The sequence below is a fragment of the Phasianus colchicus genome, chromosome 7, assembly GCF_987193195.1.
Source record: "Phasianus colchicus chromosome 7, bPhaCol1.hap1.1, whole genome shotgun sequence".
NCBI lineage: Eukaryota > Metazoa > Chordata > Aves > Galliformes > Phasianidae > Phasianus > Phasianus colchicus.
In genome coordinates, this window is record NC_143442.1 from 33231827 (window position 1) to 33252287 (window position 20461).

General features: G+C 40.2%; 1 protein-coding gene across 23 annotated transcripts in view; it reads right to left on the reverse strand.

Moving 5' to 3' along the window:
- Positions 1-1201: 1201 nt before the first annotated feature.
- IKZF2 (IKAROS family zinc finger 2) overlaps positions 1202-20461 on the reverse strand; it is a 105190-nt gene continuing 85930 nt past the window's right edge. For 21 of the 23 annotated variants that reach the window (XM_031604584.2, XM_031604582.2, XM_031604585.2 and 18 more), the window contains 3 exons: positions 14353-14490; positions 7607-7750; positions 1202-2613 (listed from right to left, as the gene is read on the reverse strand). In XM_031604584.2, the coding sequence (XP_031460444.2) occupies positions 1889-2613; positions 7607-7750; positions 14353-14490 (1007 nt within the window). In that variant the 3' untranslated portion in view covers positions 1202-1888. The remainder of the gene's footprint in view (positions 2614-7606; positions 7751-14352; positions 14491-20461) is intronic. The other 2 variants (XM_090144467.1, XM_090144463.1) reach the window with 1 other exon arrangement.

Consider the following 20461-nt stretch of genomic DNA (forward strand, 5'->3'; position numbering starts at 1 on the left):
CTTTAGTTACTTTATATTTTGGAGCAGGTCTCACTGAGCGCATGGAGACCACTTGCATGGAGGGGGTTAAACTCATGCAATTCTTTCCATTCTCAAGCTGTGCTCTTGTTGCACAACAACAACATTTCAATTGTGATTGGTACAAACAGTTGGGTTTCAATGGCAATCTGTCACATAGGTTTAAGCCCAGTTTTTAACTGATGCAACCTGCAACTTGGGTGGTTGCTGGCTTTGTTACTTTTGGGGAGAGAAACAAAGGAAAGAAAACACACTGGTGTGTTGTTTTTTTTTTTTGGTTGCTGTTGTCCAGTCTGTAGCTCAAGGAATTGCGATGGAGTTTGTTTCATTTGTTTTCTCTACAGTGAAATAAATAAATTATGAATAGAAATGAAATTTGAATTGACATGAAAGCACAGCACCTCCGTGTATCAATTGCTGAAGATGCAGGGAAGGTCATACGCAGAGCTGGTGTGGTCCCCAAGAGCAAAGGCCATTCAGTAAAACCTGTGCTTTCACTCCTATATTAAAGGACAGTTGATGACATGAAAACAAAAGGAAGTCACCGGTTCAGCGAATAAGATGTCAAATACAGAAAAAATGATCAAGACCCAGATTCTGATGTGGCTAAAGTAGTTGGGGGAGTTCCATTAAATTCAGTGGAACTAAGAGGATTAATGCTGGCCGATGATCTGGCCCCTAGTTCTTTCTCAGCTGCCAGTATTAGTTTAGGCTATTGCCTAGAGGTTAACACTGTGATAATAGAATGAGAAAGTATTTATATAGGTGTATATAGATATATAATTATATTAAATGAACACTTTGCTAGTAGTACTTTTGTTATTTTCAACTCTGTCATTTTAAAATAAAACTATTTTAGAAGAGCAGCAGAACCTCTTGAGTAAACTACAGACTCTCACCCACTCCTAGGCCACTTACGGTCCCAGAAGCAAGTTTAAACATTATTTGTAAATTAGATTTTTTTTTAAACCATAGGGTGTAACTAAATAATTAAGGCTCCCAAGGGTCTCTAAGAAGCCAGTGAGTCAACACATAGGCATGGAGTAACAGCAAATCAACAATTCTAAAAAAGGTGCTTCATAAGTTAAGGAAAATAGAAATGCAGAGCCTCAAACTTACCACAGAAGGCCCTCAGACTTATGAAACTAAACTGTTGTTATGTAGTACAGTGTTAAGACTTACGTTTCTTTTCTTTTTTTCTTCTTTTTTTTTTTTTTTTTTTTGTTCCTTTTTTTTCTTTACATTCTAGAGGGGCAATACACACTGCGTCCAGGAAAAAAGCTCACCCTAGAAAGTAATTTTGAAAGGAATGATAATTTAGATTGATGCTCCTAAGTCCCTAAGCAGTTTTGCTTTAAAAATAATTGTTCATTCTGCAAAATAAGGAATTCCAGCCACCGAAACCCCACGCCATATCTGCACATACAAAAAAAAGGCTCTCCTCTGAAATGTTTCTGTTTGTCTGAAATTACAAATGAGTGGCAACTCGTCAAGACTTTAAAGCACCTAGCAGGGTTGAGCAACATCCCAAAATAGGACATGATATACAGCTGAGACAGAAAACTGCCTTTCAGCTCCCACAAAAAACACATCAGGTCACTCCCCAACAAGTGACAGCAACAACAACCCCCCCCTTTTACCCTTCCCCTTCCTTCTTTCCATTCTTAAGCCGGGCAAAGCAAATGAAATTGAGTCCACAAAAAAAATAAGGTTAACAATAATATTAATTAAACAACAGCAACAACAACAACAGCAACAACAACAACAAAAACAGGCGTATCAATGTCTGAGGAAAAGTGGGACTGTAAGTGCAGTATTTCTTCATGTGCAGTTCTTCTACTTCATAAGAGTCCCCTTTGGATGAGAAGGCCTAGTGGAATGTGTGCTCCCCTCGAACAATGTGCGATGAGAACTCATAGCGGTCCTGGCTTCGGTAGCCACAGATGTTGCACTCCAGCGGGTCCCGGTAGCCGTGGCAGCCCATGTGGATGGTGTACATGACGTGGTCCAGGAAAAGAACGCGACAGTGCTCACACTTGAAAGCCCTGATCTGCTCCCCTTCTCCATTGATGACCTTGTAGATATCCTTTAAAGAGCCCTTAGAAGCTTTTGTGGCATCCAAAGCCTTGGCATCCTCCTTCATATAAGCCGGGCTTGGCTTCCTCTTGGGGTTTAAGGCAGAGTTTCCTTGGTAGGACTGGCGGTCTTCGTGGCTGCTCTCTGAGTCAGTAGAATCCAGGCAGCTATTGCTGGGGGAGCCCTCTCTATCTTGGGTTCGACTCTTTGGTCTGATGAGGGAGATCGGGCCATCCATGTTGTTCTCGTGACTGTCAGCTGTTTCCCTGCTAATGGGCCTTTCTATCCTGTTAGGATGATAGACCTGAGCATAAGGTGAGCTGCTGACTGGAGCCACCTCTGCAATTGTGCTTGGTGTGTGCTGCATCAGGGGGTGAAGTGAGTCAGCTCCAAGGTAGGCGATTGCATTGTGGATGGCTTGGTCCATCATTTGAGACTGTATCAGCTCAGACTCCTTCTCATAGGATAGGTTCATATCAAAGTGAATATCTGGATAGCCAAGTCTCATGAGCTTTTCACCTAAGGGACAAGAGGAAATGAATGAGAAAAATCCATGCAGACACTCCAAAGTTTCACTGTAAAAGGGATGAAGGAGGACAGAAAATCTCAGCTTGAAGCAAAATGCACTCCAGAGTTCCAAAGCTGGCCACAGAATGAAGAAAATAATGTGAGCACCTGACATCTTCCGTCCAAGGTAAAGTACTTCTGCTGCTCATCCCCTTAATAAGAAAATACCTACCCCCAATTGGAAAGAAAAAGGAATGAAAAAAAAAAGACAAAAAAGCCCTGCATCTGTTTAGGCAGGAAAACATAAATCACACATATAGCTCAGTTTCATTTGGTAAAAGGCAAAAGTGACCTTCTTTGCCATAGGATAAACACACTTAGAATGACGATGAAAGCTGACTGATTCATCACTGTGTGAGTCCAAATTCACATATTTTCAGTGGCATTACAGATGCATGCAATCACAACCACAAACAGGTAGATTAAGCTAGTTACAGGGCATGATGCAGATTACAGATTCCCTTTAAAGTTAACAGATTTGCAGCTGCTTACATCGGGACACAGTGCAGAGCACTGCTTTTCCAGTGATGGCTTTAGAGTCAGCAAAAGGAAAGTTCATATAATAACTTTCCTTAATTAAATAGAAAAGATGATATGCATAACCATATGTCTAAGATACAAGATGCACACTCACCCGCATGTGTTCACACACATGAGCGTTAGTTAACAGTTCATTTTTTAAACTGATTTTACAAAGTCTGATAAATAATTTTGGTGGGTTTTCACTGTCTTTGTTACTTTTCACTGCCTCAGAACATAAAACCACACTTTTTTTCAATGGTGTAAGCTAATTAATTCAGGGAATCAATGCATACAACTAGTTAGGCTATCCAAGAACTAAGAAACCCAAAAAATCTATTACCTTTTGCCAAAATTGCTTGGAACAAAGTACGTATAAACCAACATAAGAAAGAAACAGAACTGTAATCCCCAATCTCTTCCAAATAGCATTAGTACATTTCAACATAGCTATCATTCAGCATTTTATTTTAGGCTATAATAATTCCTTCAATTTAGTATGCCTTATCTTAAACTGACACACAAAGAGAAATAATTTTACATTACCTGTGAAACAATCAGGTTATCTTTGGAGATGATGCATCCCTTTTGCTTGGGAACTTAGCCCTGATCAGCAAGGTAATTAAATGCAAGTTTAAAGAAAAGCACGTGAATATTCCTGGTCTCTTCAGCAATACTGCTCATGTGCTTGTGATTAGATACCATATTTATGTATCTAGATGCATTTCCCTAAGACTGGCTGTGTTACACTTACAGCTCACAGAAAGAAAATATAACATAGAAAACTGTTTCTTTGTCGTACTTTGGACATTTGGAAAAAAATACAGAAAAAACAAATGCTCACAGCTTTAGTTATCTAACATGGCTTAAGGATGACTCTTGCCAAACATCCTCTTTTCAGTACAATTATGGCTGTCCTGCTGCCAATAGCATGGATGACATTTTAGCGGTCCAGTTCCACTTGAAATGGAGCAGCTACTTCCCAGGTAGGGTGGGAAGAAAGCTGCAGGAGGCACGTGGTGTCTTTGGCATGGTGGGAGAAAGAAAAGAAAATGGAAAAGCCCATCAGACCCTGTCACCTGCTCTGGCCACCCATATCGCTCCTGTATTTGAACAAGGAACTGGATCTGGTGGAAGAGTTTGATCCATTCTCCAAACATGCTCTCAATCCTTTGTAGACTAGAGAGATCAGGAAATAACACTTGTCCTTTATGGATGACTTGGATGAATGATGCAGACATCATTTTGATTCCCTTTTTTCTTCCACATTTAGTGATTCCACCAGACAGCAGAGTAAATAGTAAATTGCCAGTGACCTGAATTATTCATTCCTTTAATTATGTTTCAAAGATGTCAGAGCCTTAAAAAATGGCATGACACACATAAAAGTAAAATAAATGATAACTTGGGGAGAAGAGGACATAAGATACAGAGCTCAGAAGAAATAATAGCAAATCAATCTAACATAGTTTTCAATTTTAATTCCTCTTCAGCCAAACCTATATTAAGACTAACTAATCATTTTACATTTTCATTCCAAACTATGCTTACATTCTGTATATTCTTGTCCTACATTACTCAAGTGGAAAAAGAAACACTCTCCGCTGTGGATCACCTTGTGACATTCAAAACAGGTTTCTGAAGCTAGATCAAGGATCAGAGTCACGTCTGTCCTGTGATACCTGTAGTCCATTTTGTCAAGTATCTACAGCAACTGCAACATCTGACACCCTGGAGAAAGCCACAAGAAACCCTGGAAAAGTCAGTTACAGTACATACCACTGGGTAAGTTTCTTTCTGACCCTTGGAGATTGCTGATTAGAAAGAGCAGTAAAGCATCGATAGATGCAGCATGCAAAGATTTGAGCTTATGCCTACATGACCTTCTCATAAACACCATTAAGTAGTTTTGGAAGGGTGCCCGATGTATGCATAGGAAAATTTCCTGCAATCAAGAGAACCATTACAAGTTCTTCCTGCTAGAGTTGAACAATATTTCACTGGGGAGAAAATGGGAAGAAAAGTGAGGTCACTGTGAAAAAGAAAGGTAGCAAAGCACAGGCTCTGCTGGTTTTCAGCTCAGACACTGTTGCCAGGAAAGATCAGCAATGGCAGAAAAATAAGATACAGTAAATATGAAAGAGGACACCTTCCCCTACAGCTGAATCTGGATAAAAAGCTTCATGTCGCATAGAACTCTGAATTCTTAGCATCAGAAAAATGGAATACCAAGATGATCGTTATGCTTATAAAAGAAATAACTTCATCTTACAACGAAGAAGTATACCCTACTTAAGAGAATAACATAAAGCTACAGCGTATCTCATGCAAGGATTTCCAATTGCTAAGTTTGCCTTTCAAGAAAGACAGTAACAACGTATGACCATAAGCATGTGAGTGGACTCTTCTTTTCTGGTCTAAAAAAAGAGTCATTTGCAACTTCCAGAAACTGATTTTATTTATACCACTCAGTTGTGAGGTACACTTATAACATGCAAAACTATACTGCTTATGGCAGCAGCATGAGTACTCCAAAGCAAGGGGGAAGGAAGAGGGCCCTCACACCCTCGCAGATGAATTCTGTACCCTTGCAAAGATAACCTTTAAGAGGTATTGCAAATATAATTACATCTAAGCCTGTGCGCAACTAAAGGGGAAAATAGAAAGAAAAAAAAAGGTGAGGTGTGAACTGCCCTTCTTCCTTTCCGAGCTGTAAGAGGTCTGAGGTCTAGCACATCAACTTAAATGTCAGCACAGACAACTATTTCACTGCTGATCACAATGTGCAGGGAAGCACAGCACTTACTAAGACAACGCTATGGAAATCTGCCATGCCTACAATCTTTTATAGCCGGATTTGGTTTGTCAGTAGAGTCCTGCTCCCGTTGTCAGCCTTTTCAACCCTAACTTACATCACAGCAGTAAGTTAAAACACAATACACACCCTCCAGTTCTTACCAGCTGTACAGTAACTCATTTCAGACCACTCAAAGAAAACAGATTAAGAATTAAGCTTTTATCTCTGGAAGACTAACAACAATACAGAAAAGAAACTGATGCCTCCTAGCATTCCTTGCATGGGTTGGATTGCTTCTTACCAAATCCTGTCAAAGAAGGTGATGGAAAAGAAAGGACATGACAATTTTTAGTCAGTGCACTTGTATTTTAGGATGGCCAGCTGACTGTGAGCAGTCAGGTCAGTGTGTCAGTGGCCCCAGGTGAGATGCTGCATGCTGTTAGCCCTCTACAATTCAAAATCATGTGGGTTAGCTTAAAACCATCCTGAGCAGTGATTTAACAAATCTGTCTGAATCTCTATTTAGCCAAGGGGCAATGACTTTTCCAAATGGCTGTCTTAATTGCCTACAGTCCTTCAATCCTCTCTCCACAGGTGTCCTCAGTTGTATACTCAGAATGAGTATACAACACTCTTAAAATCTATATATTGTCCTTCTAGGGAGTGAGTGTGGAAAACACACATTACCTTAGTTCAGCATCTAGCAGCAAATACTTAGCCCAAATAACTCTGTCCTACCTCACCTCCTAACAAGTTCAACACTGCCTCAATGACTGTGAAAAGTAGATTTAAGCTACAACTCAACACCAGAAAAATTTTCCACACCATGGAATCATCAAATCATTCAGGTTGGAAAAGACCTTAAAGATCAAGGCCAACCACAACCTAACCATAGTGCCCTAACTCTAACAACCCTCTGCTAAATCGTCTTCTTTTACGAGCTGAAGAATTTTAAGATGTCAAGATACAAAGCAAAATAGGAATTCTGGGTTTAGGACTCTAAATTTGGTAATCAAAAGTGATCCAACACTGTTTTATATTCACGCACTAAGAAATTTATCAGGTGCAGAACACTGCACTTGGAGCAAGCACTTCTTCTAACAGAAGCAATGTGATTTTGCTTCCTTATGCCGGTATTATCAGACCAGTTGTTGCTAACTCTCAAGAATTAATACAAGTTACAAGTCATGAGATAATTCTTTTTTTTTTTTTTTCACACACACATATGGAGGCAGATAATTACATGAGTCTTACTTTTTTACTTGCTGAGTGAGGAGAGGGAAAGATGACAAGTCTTTGTCAAAAAGACAAAGGGTCATGGAAAAGTTAACAAACAAAACAAAACAGACTTAAGGCACAGTAAAAAGCTCTGGATTTTCTAAGACATTTTTATTATTATGGGGACCTCACTTTTGAATGGTCTGGACTGGCAAAACTAATTCTATTGTTTTCAGAATTTCTTGCTGTGCTTTAACCCATCTCAACTGTTGCCCCTCCCCACCACAATCATGTTCTGAGAGTGCTACCTTTCCCCTTGGTGTTTTTTTTTTTTTTTTGGCTATCTTTCACAAGTTACTAGCAACCTACAGCTACACTCTAAAAATAATAAAAGGCGTATCTCAAGCTTACCCACAAACTTCTGTGGGGTGGAGCTTTTACGCTTTCCCAAGTTGCTTGTCAGCTTCTCTATAACAGCAGGTCTCTCAAAAGGCACCATAGGAATATTGTTGTCCATCACAGGCTCTTGTTCCTTACAATCTTCCATAGGAGGTACTACATAAAACCAAAAAATTGTATCAGACAAGTCTGGTCTACACTTGACAGATGACACAAAACATTTGAGCTCTGCTGATTGTGCAACAAGAGCAACACAAAATAAAGCAAGATGCAAGAACACAGTGGGCATTCAGATAGCACTCCCCTTTGAGCAGGCAGAGCCACACTTTTCCATTGCCTGTCTTTGGGAACATCTTCTTTTGCAGAAGCTACACTTCATATATAATAAAGGACTTGTTTTGTTCTGAATACAGAAGGTCCCACTGAGGAGAAGAGAAAACTATGGTACATGGCGCTTCAGAAAATTCCCTCTGTAGATCACATTTTCTTTTTCCCTCCCTACAACATGATCCCATGTTACCAGCGTAACTTTATGGCTATCTTTGTGGACTCACTTAATATCACCTTATCTTGTTTATCATTCTTATTTTCTTATTACACTGATCTCAATGACTAGAAAACATACAATAGCTTTGCATTCCCTGAGACAGAGGCTTCCTAAATGAAGACCGTATTTGTTAAGGTTTCCTTTATTTCTATATCTGAGACTAATTTCACCACACATTGCACTGAAATCGCAGGATTAACATTATATGGGGATTCCCTTAAGAACCAGTGAAAGAAACTAACAAGTTTTTGAACTAAAGCTTTTTTACCCATCAGACACAGACCTAACAATTGGTAAATGCCAGTGTTTTGCACCTCTCCTCCCACTATTTGCAACCTCTGATGGACACCAGAAGGGTCAGTGGTACCACGCTGAGAATTAAGCTCAGAAAGCCTGAGTCATCCACAATACATGTCAAGTGTGATTCCATAGGTAGCTCTTCCCACTGCCCAGCAGCATATTGCTCCTCATTCTTCTTTAGAAAGTAGCAGGAGAACTCTGAGGAGGATCATCAACCACTGTCTGTGTGCTAAAAAGATGGTTAAGGTATTACAAAAAAATTATTTGAGAATAAATAGCAGAGAAATAGGAAGTGGGATGATCTGCCAAAGAGTTCTTGTGATTTGGAAGCTGTGAGCATCCTATCACATTCTCTTCATTAGGTAAATCTTCTAGTGAAGTCACAGCTGCAATTGCAGGGGTAGTAGAGAAAGGCCAACCTCCATATCTTCTGCTAGTTCTCTCCCACTGCTTCTATTGCAGCCTCTGGTGTCATTTCTCATTCAGTTACCTTTTCTTTGTGATTGTGAAAGGAGCATCACCAGCCTGCTTTCCTCCCTCCCATGTAACTTGACTGCCTTCAGGATCCTAATACAGAATAATCACTCATCTGTTCTTAAACATGTAGCTGTTTGCTAGCACATAATACATGAAAAATGAGGTGTTAAAAGCCTCATCTTTGCCTTCTTTCTGGTAAGGAAGAACAAATACCAGGCAATCACAAAACAGAGTATCTGCTCAGGTGAACTTGTCAATTCAGACATTCATAATAAGAAAACATAGCAATTTATTCATTTGATTCCATTTGTGCCTCTGCTGCTAGGGCAAGCTGAGTACTTCGAGTTTTAGAATCTCCCATATGCTATAAAATGATTTACTCTGCTGCTTTTTTATTTGTACAGGATGCTCCCCCTGAGAAACACAATAGTTTCTCATTTACAAGGCAGTCCTGCTGGCATCAGTGAAAGAGGAAGAAAAAGCATAAATATGCAATGTTCGATTCGTTTCAACAAACTGGGATGCAGTGTTCAAGTGACCTAAGTAATACCCAGTGCAGTTTGGGAGGTCTGAAATATTATCATCAATATGGCTAAATTCTTAAGGTTATGCAAGCACTCTTTTGTCCAGAGCTATCATCTGCACTAGTTCTACTCAAGTATTTATTGAGATTTTATAAGAAAGGAATGGTTACATCTGTTGATTTTCACTAGGAACTGGTGTCTGACTATCCTTAACAAATAACTGTGTGAGAACCCTGGTTTCCTGCTCAGTGGCTGTAATTGTCCTCACTGTGATGGGACAGGTTTGGACATGAGTGCCACTTCAAGAATTTCCAGTCCTTGGCATGCCAGATGCACAAGACTTGAAGTGGGAACCTAAGGAGGTGCAGGGGGTTCTAAATATCTCATATGATGACCTGCTGCCTTTGTAGGACTGTACCTGCTCAGAAAATCAATTGAAAGCCTAATTACCTTCACAGCTATCTGATTAAACCCCAAATTTAGTGACATTTGTATTTCCTATACAGATTAATAATGAAATAATTCTACTGTTGGGCATATGTGTGCAAAATTTCCTAGATGGAATCTGAAACCTTTCTTCCACAAAAAAAAAAAGAATAGTGCTAAAAAAGACATCTGTTCTTTTCTGAATCAGGCAAAAATTCTGCTTGGACTTTTAAGACTAAAACCATCACCAATAAAAACATTTTCTTTTCTATATTGTATGCTGTAACTGTTTCCTGCCTCAGAACTCATCTCCATAACCACTCAATCCCACCAGTATTTGAGTTTTGAGTTGAGGTGAGAATAAGTTACCAGAATGTGCATTGTTACATAGACTTCCTGGGAAGGAGAAGAAATGGAAATAGCCTAGGTGTGCTTCATTACCTTGGGTAGTAGGAGCTAGAAGAACAGCTGACATGTTATAACTAGCTTTGATACAACTGCTTATTTTAACCTATGAAATTATGGTGTCATCTCAGGTGGACTTTTAATCCAAAAACAATGCATCCAGCTTGTTAAAAACCCAAGACTGAGAATGTTTCTGTTAAGGGATGCTTTCACTCTGTAATCAGGGTGCATTCCTGGATGTTCATTCTCCCTGACGTAGCTGACGTCCTCAACTGCAGTTAACATCAAATGGTGTTTTCAAGCTCTAACTCTCAATATGCAAACCTGGATGGTCTCCAGAATAAATTCTTTAGTTTCCTGAAGACATTAGTGTTAGGGTCATGGGGATATTTTTCAGTTTTTTCTTCCTCATTTATAAGAAACCACACATTCTGTTATTTAAAAAAAAAATAAAAAAAAAGATTCATGCTCTTCCAGTGAGGGGAAAAAAAAAAAAAAAAGCCAAAAAATTGCCCAGCATGTGTTTTGCTGATAAATACTTTTGTGTGCAGACAACAGACACCAAGCTAAGTCTCAGCTGGTATAAATTAGTATTACCCCATCACCCTCAATTTCCTAAGTTCACAATATTGCTATTTTAGAAAGTGTATGTGTGTGCACTAATAAATGACAGGATATATTCCCACACACCCTGATGTGAAGTACCCCACGGGACAAGCATTTTAACTACATTTTAAGCAACTGAGCAAGAGGAAAGGACACAGGGTCATTGTGTATTTTGTGTGCAGTTGGCCTTTGAGCCTCTCACAGCCTCAGGCCAAGATCCTTTCTCCTTCTCCTAAGAAGAGTATCCTTCTTCACTTTATTTTAAGAATTTCCCTGGACTTTTTGCTTTGTGGAGATGAATATATATAAATATATATATTTATATATATGAGTATAAACCACAGCTGGCATTCAGTGTTTCCCCCTATTTGATAATGCAAACATCAGACATGCTGCCTTCAGAGGCTGTCATTTTCATCACCCCCAACACACCGCCAGCTAGAAAACCACACACTAATTTCTACCTCAAGGACCAGAACTGCTTAGCTGAGAATGGCTGACAACATCAGAAGAGCTCTCTTGCGGCACACATCGTGTAACTGAGCCACTGTGCTGAGCTGGGGGCAGGCCCCAGCCACAAGGAAGGGCAGTTCAGAGAGAGGATGGAGGGAGACCTAGTGCCAGGAACTTGTGCATTCCTACCCACGTGCTGAACCCAGCCTCTCCCTGCCTCTCACTTCCCCTTGTGCCTTTGGTCAGGTGAGCCAGCCGTCTGCAAGGCAAAGATAATTCAAATTAAAGCAAATATTTGCAGCATGCCTATAATTTGATCAACCAGAGTGCAATGTTTGAAAAGCTCCCAATTCTCAAAGGGCTGCCCAAGTTTACTGGAGTTAACCTCTGCAACAATAATTTAGAGTGATCCGAAACACTGGCCATAATAGTTTGAGACACAGCACAGCCACTTACACCCTAAAAGCAGGATGCCAGCAGGAATGAGAACATCCCCACATCCACCTTTTCTTCACATTATGCTGTTAAAGGACTGGACAGGAGTTCCTCTGCCATGTTTCCAGAGGCATACAAATCCAAGTAACACAAAGCATCGATTTTAGCAACTGCAGCACATGGCTGGAGAAGGTATAGATCTCAGCTGGGCAGGCCTCAAAACACTCAGCAAAACCAAAGTCTTCACAAAGTATTTGGAAAGAGGGACAGGTAAGCTAAACACTAACATGATGCAAAATTAAGCAATAATTGATATCTCCAAAACACATATTCACTCAACCCCAAGAATATCCTTTCAAAGTGTGCAATACGAGAGTGAAGAAAATCAAGGCATTCTTCAGAGTTAGCCTGAGCCTTAACTTTAAGCAAAGTGAAGAGCAATCATTTGTGCATGCTTCTCTGGTGCCTCTGTGCTCCTTGGAGAAAGGACTCATAGCAGAACCGTACAGCACACACTGAGCTTCCCAGGTGAGAGCACTGGGATATGAAGGGAGATTTATCACTAGCACCCACCTGGATCTAGAACTACCTGTCACTGTACCTCCTCTAACCAGGAGGATGTGAAGTCCCTTAAACATTTGCCAGGAGAGATTTAGTCATGTTTGCCAAGGGGAGAAATAGGCACCAGTTGAATTCAAAGTGTTGTTTTAAGCTAATTTTGCTGAAAAAAAAAAATGAAGTGGTTGTCTGACCATTTCTATTTTAAGTCCAAGCAAAGTCAGGTTGTAAATAAAATAGATGATCCTATTGGGTTTGCACTGGTTTATCTTCAGTTGTTAGAAAAATCAATGCAAAGTCAGCTATTCCAACTTCTCTGGGTAGACAAGGTTAAAGACTTACCCCTGTTGTCACAGCATTGAGCTGCTTAGAAAAGGCTTTAGATTTCCTCAGAAGCACACTAACAATAGTAAACCCATTTAACACCAATTAGTGAAAAATAAATCTGTAAGTTGAGCAGAATTTGGGAAGAAACTCTATAAAGTGATCTCTGAAAGACTCCTACTGTCATACCTCTATTGGCCAACTGTTATTTCCCTAAGAAAATGCTGGCTGATATCATCAGCTACCTGGTTAATCAGATAGGCCCACCCTTGTAGAGAGAAGAGCACGTATTTTGTTGGGAATGGAGCATGTGGTTGAACTACTACTATCAGCAAAGTGCTCCACCAAGTGCAGAACGGGTACCTGCAAGCAGCAAAGCCCTAAGATGATTCTTTCTACTGACTTTTACACGCATAAAATCAGGCCTAACACAGATAATCGCTAACTTCAAGGTCTCTGAAGTCATCCATTAGATTTTACAGGTTGATTTTAGTTATCTAAAAAGATAGTAATTATTTAATAGAGCTGTAGAAACATTTGGGGTTATATGCTTTTATAGATTTGAAATTTTCACAGTACAGTATTCTAAAATTTTTGATGATTTTCTTTCCACCAAAAAATAGTCCATAGTAGAAATGTTGAATAGATTTCATTTCAGTTTGTTTTTTTTTTTTTTAGGTTTTTAGAAGTGACCTTTCAGAACTTCTACATAATTGATTTCCAAATGACGCCACATGACTACTCTCAACAATGAAAAGCAAAATGGAAAAAAAAAAAGTTCTTTCCCCTTTTCATTTACCTACTGTCTATCTTCTCGATGTTCTCATGTTTATGGTATTTTCTACTCGTAATGGAAAAAGTATATATACATTTTTATATTTCCTCCACAATAAGAAATTGTAAGTACTTTGAGTGCCAAATATCTAAAGTTAATTTTTAGAAGTTAAAAGATGTTGAGTGTCTGAAGCACTGATTTTGAATGAAAATAATTTTCAGACAACGCTTTTTATTTGGCACTACAAATATACCTACAACCTTGCAGTCAGATGTTATGCTTGTTCCCCATACCAATAACTACAGAAATGTTTGAACACAAATTCAGGCTTTGACATTTCTTGCTTTCAACCATCTTTTTGGCAATCTTCAGCATTTCTGTATATTAACACATGTAGCGTTAGCACAGTAACACTAAAACATGCAAATGCATGAACTTTTCTTTTAATATAATTACTTTCATCATTACTGTTGACTTCATGTTGTTCTGGAGGTTTTTACATCCTCTTTTCCTTTTTATTTTTTTTATATAATGTATTACTATAAGGAGTAGAAATGATGACCTCTGAGTATGTCTACCACCCTTACTTCTTAGAAGTACCAGTCACTTTCACCAAGGAGAGGAAGGGGATTCATACGTTCCTTAGTTTTTATGGCAACTTTGCACTGGTGCCTTTATCAATTTACTTTAATGTCTGCATACTTATATATCTAAAAAATGAAATACCGAATTCAAAAAATCAGTAAAAAAATGCTGTTAAACCAGAGTGGGGACTTTAACTCATCTTTTCTCCTCCTGCATATCTGAGTGCAAGCAATAGATTAGATGGAAGCGATGCAAAGCACAAAGGAAGGAGGAAAAACAGATGGAAAACCCCCATAAGATGTGCTCCAAGTGCAAGAGACCTCAAGGCATGGTGTCCACCCACCGTGGTGACTCAGGACCTGCCCGGCAGCCTCCATGCCAACATTCTGCATGTAGTTGTGGCAGCGTTCCTTGTGCTCTTCCAGCGAACTGCGCTGCTTGTAGCTCCGGCCACAGTAGTTGCACTTGTGAGGCTTCCCCACTGTGGAGAGAATGAGAGTGTCAGGTCAGATCCACAGCAGCCCACCTATGCTACCAGCATCACATCTTCACAGCAAACTGCTCTTGAGATGGAAAGACAACTAAGAAAGGTTACTCAAGTCCCATGCCTTCTTCCCAGCCCCATTTCCCCCCACGCACACACCTCCCACCCACTGGGTGCTTGGCTCCATCAGCTGTTCACACTAATGCATGGTATCTGCAGAAGCAACAAGAGGTGGACTTGTTGATCGTAAAGCAAATAAACAAGAGGGGAAAACAACCCAAACAGTTGAATCACATCCCAGCACTGCTTTTGTGTCACCGAGTCTCGTGGGAAAGAAACTTCTGAGGTGTTTTGCCCATGGCACGAGCAGCTGCTTTCACAAAATTGTGTTGCCCCAGTGGCCTAATTCTGCTTTGAGCCGGGGAAACCCATCTCATGGCACAGAGGAGTTCTCTCAGTGAAGCAGCTTTGCCAAAATTACCAAGGGAAGGTTCGGAAAAAAACAAAACACAGACAACAAAGTAACGTTGGTAACGGCCCCTGTTCCATGTCAGAGCTAAACTGTCCCCCGTAATTCACACAGACCAGATGATATTTAAAAACAAAACAAGAAAAAAAAAAAGCTGAGTACATCAAAAATCAAGCCAGATGAATGCAAGATATAACTGCATTTTTCTGTGTGCGCGCTTTTCACTCAGGAGCAATATGAATAAATGGCAAATGACTCTTAAAACACGCAAAACCTGGCACCAGATTCCCATAAAGTACATCCCTTTCATAGCATGTCATTAAGAAACCACAAGAACAGTCTAACCCAAGGCCAGAAAGCTAGCCAGAAGTACAGTTTGCCAAGCCATGCTAATAAAGGTTTTTAATATAATTCCAACTTGAAGAACACAATCGTTTATTCTCTAATAACTAAAGAGCTATTAAGTCAGTGCTACAAGTCCAGTAAAACACCACATGCTGACATTTTCAGAGCTGGCTGAGGGATGGGGGAAGTCAAACTTTACAGAGTCTTCAAAATCTTAGGTAAGAATTTTAGTTTCCATCCAAAGACATAGAGAATATCCTCTATTGGATAACATGCATGTTTCTATTGGGTTTGTCCCAGTCTTGAAAGTTTTTCACTGTCATTTACTTAATGAAATCCAAGCTGGACTACTGACAGATAAACATTGTCACTCCTAGGCAACCTTCCTACCATTGTATGACAGACCTGGGGGTTGCTTCAGTGCTGGAGGGGAAGATGTAGGGGGCACAGTGGGAGGATACACATAACCAACAAGAAGTTGGACAGGAAAATTTTTGTGTTAGTTTGGTGTCAAATCAAGAAATCTAAAGCAGCTGAAGGGATTAAGCTAACAGATCCAAAGCAGGGCTGAATTAGACCACCCTGCTTGGCTACGCCAGGCTTTCAAAATCTTAGGTGAACCATAAGATGAAAAGGAAACGTGCGATTGCTTTCAGCTACTCGAGACGTAGATGCTATTAATTAAATATATTACCATCTAGCACAGATAAACATATTATCTTACCAGCTTGCAGGAGAAAAAAAAAATCAATTCAACAATAATAATAAAAAATAGCTGATGTTACCCCTCTTCAAATCACTGCTACTTGCACTGCAACTATTTCACAAACTATTCCTAGACAATGATGCTGAGAGCTTTCCCAACGATATCTGGGACATACAGCTACCCAAATCCCATCAAATTTCAAGGTTCATAAGAGATGATAAAAGCTAATGACAAAGGCAAGATTTCTACATGCAGTATGGGATTCGAGGAACGTAACTCCCCAGGGAAAGAAATACTCCAGCACATGAACTCCTTCCTCCAGGGAGAAGACAGGAGAATAAACAACAGGTGACAAACGTTAGCCACGTTGCCTAATACACAACTGGAAGCTGCTCAAACACAACAGGGAAGAGCGAAGTTTGTGAATTCCAATTCAGCAGACTTGAACATAACTCCCTTGGGCTCATTTGCAAAGTTGGTCCCCCGACTCTCCCTTCTCAACAGATGTAATTGCATCATAGCCTAGACATGACACAGGGAAAAACTGATTTATTCTATAAAATTACACAAAGCAACTGCAACTTGGATTGTGCCCTCAATCAAGTCAGTCCCCAGAGGGAACAGGTTCCAGTAGTTCATGTCACCAGCAATGCTCACAATCTAGTGATGAACGCAGCTAGCAGGGGAAGCAGCTACAATCTGGATTTTAGGAACCTCGCTGTTGTGACAAACGTCAAGACATTGAAATAGCCACAAATTTCCCCTTTTGCTCTTATCAAAGTAAGTCACGATAAAAAATACATGTTTGTGGATATGAACATTGCCAGCAGGTGTACATTTTTCCATTTTTTGTGCTTCACAATATAAAGATGTAAAGGTGTCTTAGAGAATTCAGTTCCAGCGATCTTCTCAATGGCATATTTTGTTCCACATAGCAAACTACCCGATTAAACCACACAGCTGCCAAGAAACATTTCAGCCTTTGTCAGCGAAGGTATAGTCAATAAAAGTTAACAGTCAAAAGTTGCCCCCAAAACATACAGCTGTGCTCCCAAGCACAGGTCCTGGTCTTTGCAGAGTTCAACTGTGTTATAACGCAGTTGAATATATAATTGAGAAGTTAACCAATGTTACCTTCTCAAGCCCACACCAAAGGCTGCTCTTTCAATGAATTCTTTATGGAGCCATCCAATGCTTGGCTCAGCTTGAAGCTGATTTCCCCAAGCTCCTGACCAAGGACCTTGTCACACAGACGTGGTGTTCAGCGCTCCGTGTCATTGTACCAATGGCAGCGGCATCTAGGAAAGGTGGTTTGGGGTAATTAATCCTGTATCACCTTTAGATAGAAAATTACCATCACTCATTCTCATAAAAGTGACACGATACAGTGAATGCAAACAAGCCCGAAATCTTGAGAAATCTTCAATCTGTCATTGAACTGGGAAAGACCACGGCACTGGGTAAAACCCAGCGGCCATATCTATGAAAAAGCTGACTTGAATACAAAAAACACACCTTATTTTTCTTACTTTTATGTCAGAGTTTCCACACATTTAAGCTCAGATTCATACAGATGACAATGTGGCACAGAAAACCCACAGTGGAGTCTCAGCCTCAAATGGAAAATATTATGACAGTTACGCAGAAAAAAGACATTTCAATTTGAAGTAGATTTTTTACCATGAAACAGGTAAACCACTCGCTGAAATTCACAGAGCAACCGAGTCTGCTCGTGAAATGAAAATGTTTGCATGCAGGGAGGTGTGGAAAGAGGAGGAGGAGACAAAGTGCTCAGGAGTGAGGAATATTGGAGTCCTTGTGGGTGAACTTTGATAGCTGAGAAGTTTGCAAGCAGCAACAATGAGATGGTGCAACACTCAGGTCAATATTCAAGACAGAAAGCAGACTCGGGCTTAGGGAAACTGCTTTCAAGTCATAAAAGAAGGTCAGTGAAAGAGAAAGAGCCTGTAAGGCATTCACGCAGCATTTTGTTCTCAAAAGAGATGGGAGTGCATAGCAGAATATAAAGTAAGTCAAAGGGAAATCACATGGCATCCCAGGTAATACTTTGCCATAAGCACTCGGCATGAGAAAGGCCTACGGAACAGGTTATGAGCAGCGATGCTCTTCATCGAGCGAAAACCCTGCCTCCATTAATACCAATGGCAAATATTCCCTGGCTTCAGCAGGCAGAATTGACTACTTCCACACTTTCCTGTTTTGGGTATCACACTCTTCTCTGCAACAGCTTGGAGAAGAATTCTTTCCCGTCTATCTGAGCAGCTCAGGTATTAGCAGCACAGCTCATACAGGAAAATGCATTACTACAGCTGCATTGCTTGGGTCCTCCCAATGCAAGCAGTATTAAAATGTCATAAAGCCTTTATGCTGCGCTTTCTATCAGATTGGAAACTGCCCAGGATGGGAGATGCTCTGCAGATAACAAAGTACCTACCACAAAGGAGCCTTGAACGGGGCTTAATGTGGCAAGATCAATTTTAACACCGAAGTAGGAAATATGATTAAGGCTCTAGGTTGGGACTAGGGAGCCTAGGGTTCAATTCTTAGTTACACTACAAATTTTGTGACTGCAGGCAAGTTACACTGATCTCCCATGCTTCAATTATTCATACATACGATTAAGGTAATAATTCCCTTCTTCGCAGCATGTAAATGAATTCAGGCACTTTGTGAGAGACACAGAGGCTAATTTGGTGGAGTTCACACAAGTAGGTAGACATAGAAAAATATGGTCCATATCTCTATTGAGAAATTAAGGACTTAATACACTGATTTTATTAGATATGGGACGAACATTAAAGAGCAGAAGGAGATATTTAGGATGGCATAGAGTAGAGGTTCAAGTGGGAATAAGAAAATCAAATCAGAGAAAAAAGTTGGTGGCATATTAGGCTGTTTGCAGGCATGGTATCTTTCTGAGCTGTGAAATGATCAGCCCAGAGAAATGTAGAATGACCTTTAGATTTTTCCATATCTTTTAATAACATGGAAGATAAAAAAGAGGGCTTGGGGTAGTGCTTAGATGTTGCCAAAAGTACTGAGGCAGTAGAGATGTGTTGATGAAGCATGGTCCATCCAGTTCGTAGCTGTAATGTAACAGAACACCTCGTGTGTCCCAGAGCTGCCTATCCCAAAGCCTCACACACAAAATATTTACATAAATAATAGACTTTTGAACAAATTAATTAAAAGAAAAAGTGAGACCTAATCCCATGCTGGCTCTGAGCAGCACGTAGCTTTACAAAGGAAACTGCCTCCCACTCTGACGCTGCATCTCGCTGCTGTGCTTAATGACTGTAAATGTGTTCATTGAAATTCATGAAGGCTCTTTGATTTTCCTTTTTAATTTTTTTTTATTTTTTTGCCCAGGAGATTACATATAGACACAAAATAACCAGTATACACTCGAGTTCAGAAATAACAAGTCCCACAGCTAATCCAATATTGTCCAAGCCAACCTGCATTCAGAAGTCACAAGATGTAAGCATCTAACAGAAGTCTGCAGAGCACACTCACACACCAACTTGTGACACACAGCCTCCATCTTTGAGTGCTCAACTTATGACATCTTAAAGCAGCCTGATTTTCAGAAATAATCCATTTTATATTCGTATTAAGATAAATTTGCCATAATCTTTTAATGCTTGTCAGTTCTGAAAGGAGCAGCAATACCTGGGGTACGTGCCAATGTCTCTGCACTCGAGTGGCAGATAAATACAGAAGTACTCTGCTCTCCACTGGACTTTAACACAGCTCTAAAACAAAAGGCCTGCTTGCTAATAAGCTGCAGATTCACTGAAAGGAAGCCTCCTCCAATTGCTTGATAGGGAGGAAGGACAAAACATAATAACTTGATTACGGTAACATTACAGGAGTTCTGTCTTCCAGCTCTTTGCCACCTCCAACAGCTGGAGGAGTTCAAGCCATATGTTTTGCTTTTTCTCATTTTTAGAAAGAGGAAAGTACTGGTTACTTCTTAACAATTGACCTCTGACAGAGATGCAGGGATCGCTGTGGACCTTGTGGGATTCTGATGTCTCTTTTTTCATCTTGTAGGCCAAATACTAGAGTTTTTGAGGCTGTGGCAACAGATAGGTTCACCAAGTCATGCAGGAGAGGAGAGACCAGCCAGATATGTCTGTGCTTCCAGATGTTTCCAGGCACTTTAGAATCCTCAGTGGACTCAAAATACAGCAGGACAACAACAGCGATAGTTCACTTGACTCACTTTACGACCTCAGAGCCCACTGCCTCTTAGTACAGATAATCAATTGCCTATCAATACATATACAACTGTTCAAGATACTGTGAACCTCCCAGCAAATGAAATACCTTTTGCCCTTTTTGCACAGCAGCAGTCAATGGAAAGTTATTTCTGTCAACAGCTACCCCATACTATTACAGCAGCCCTAGCCAGCTAGTAGCAA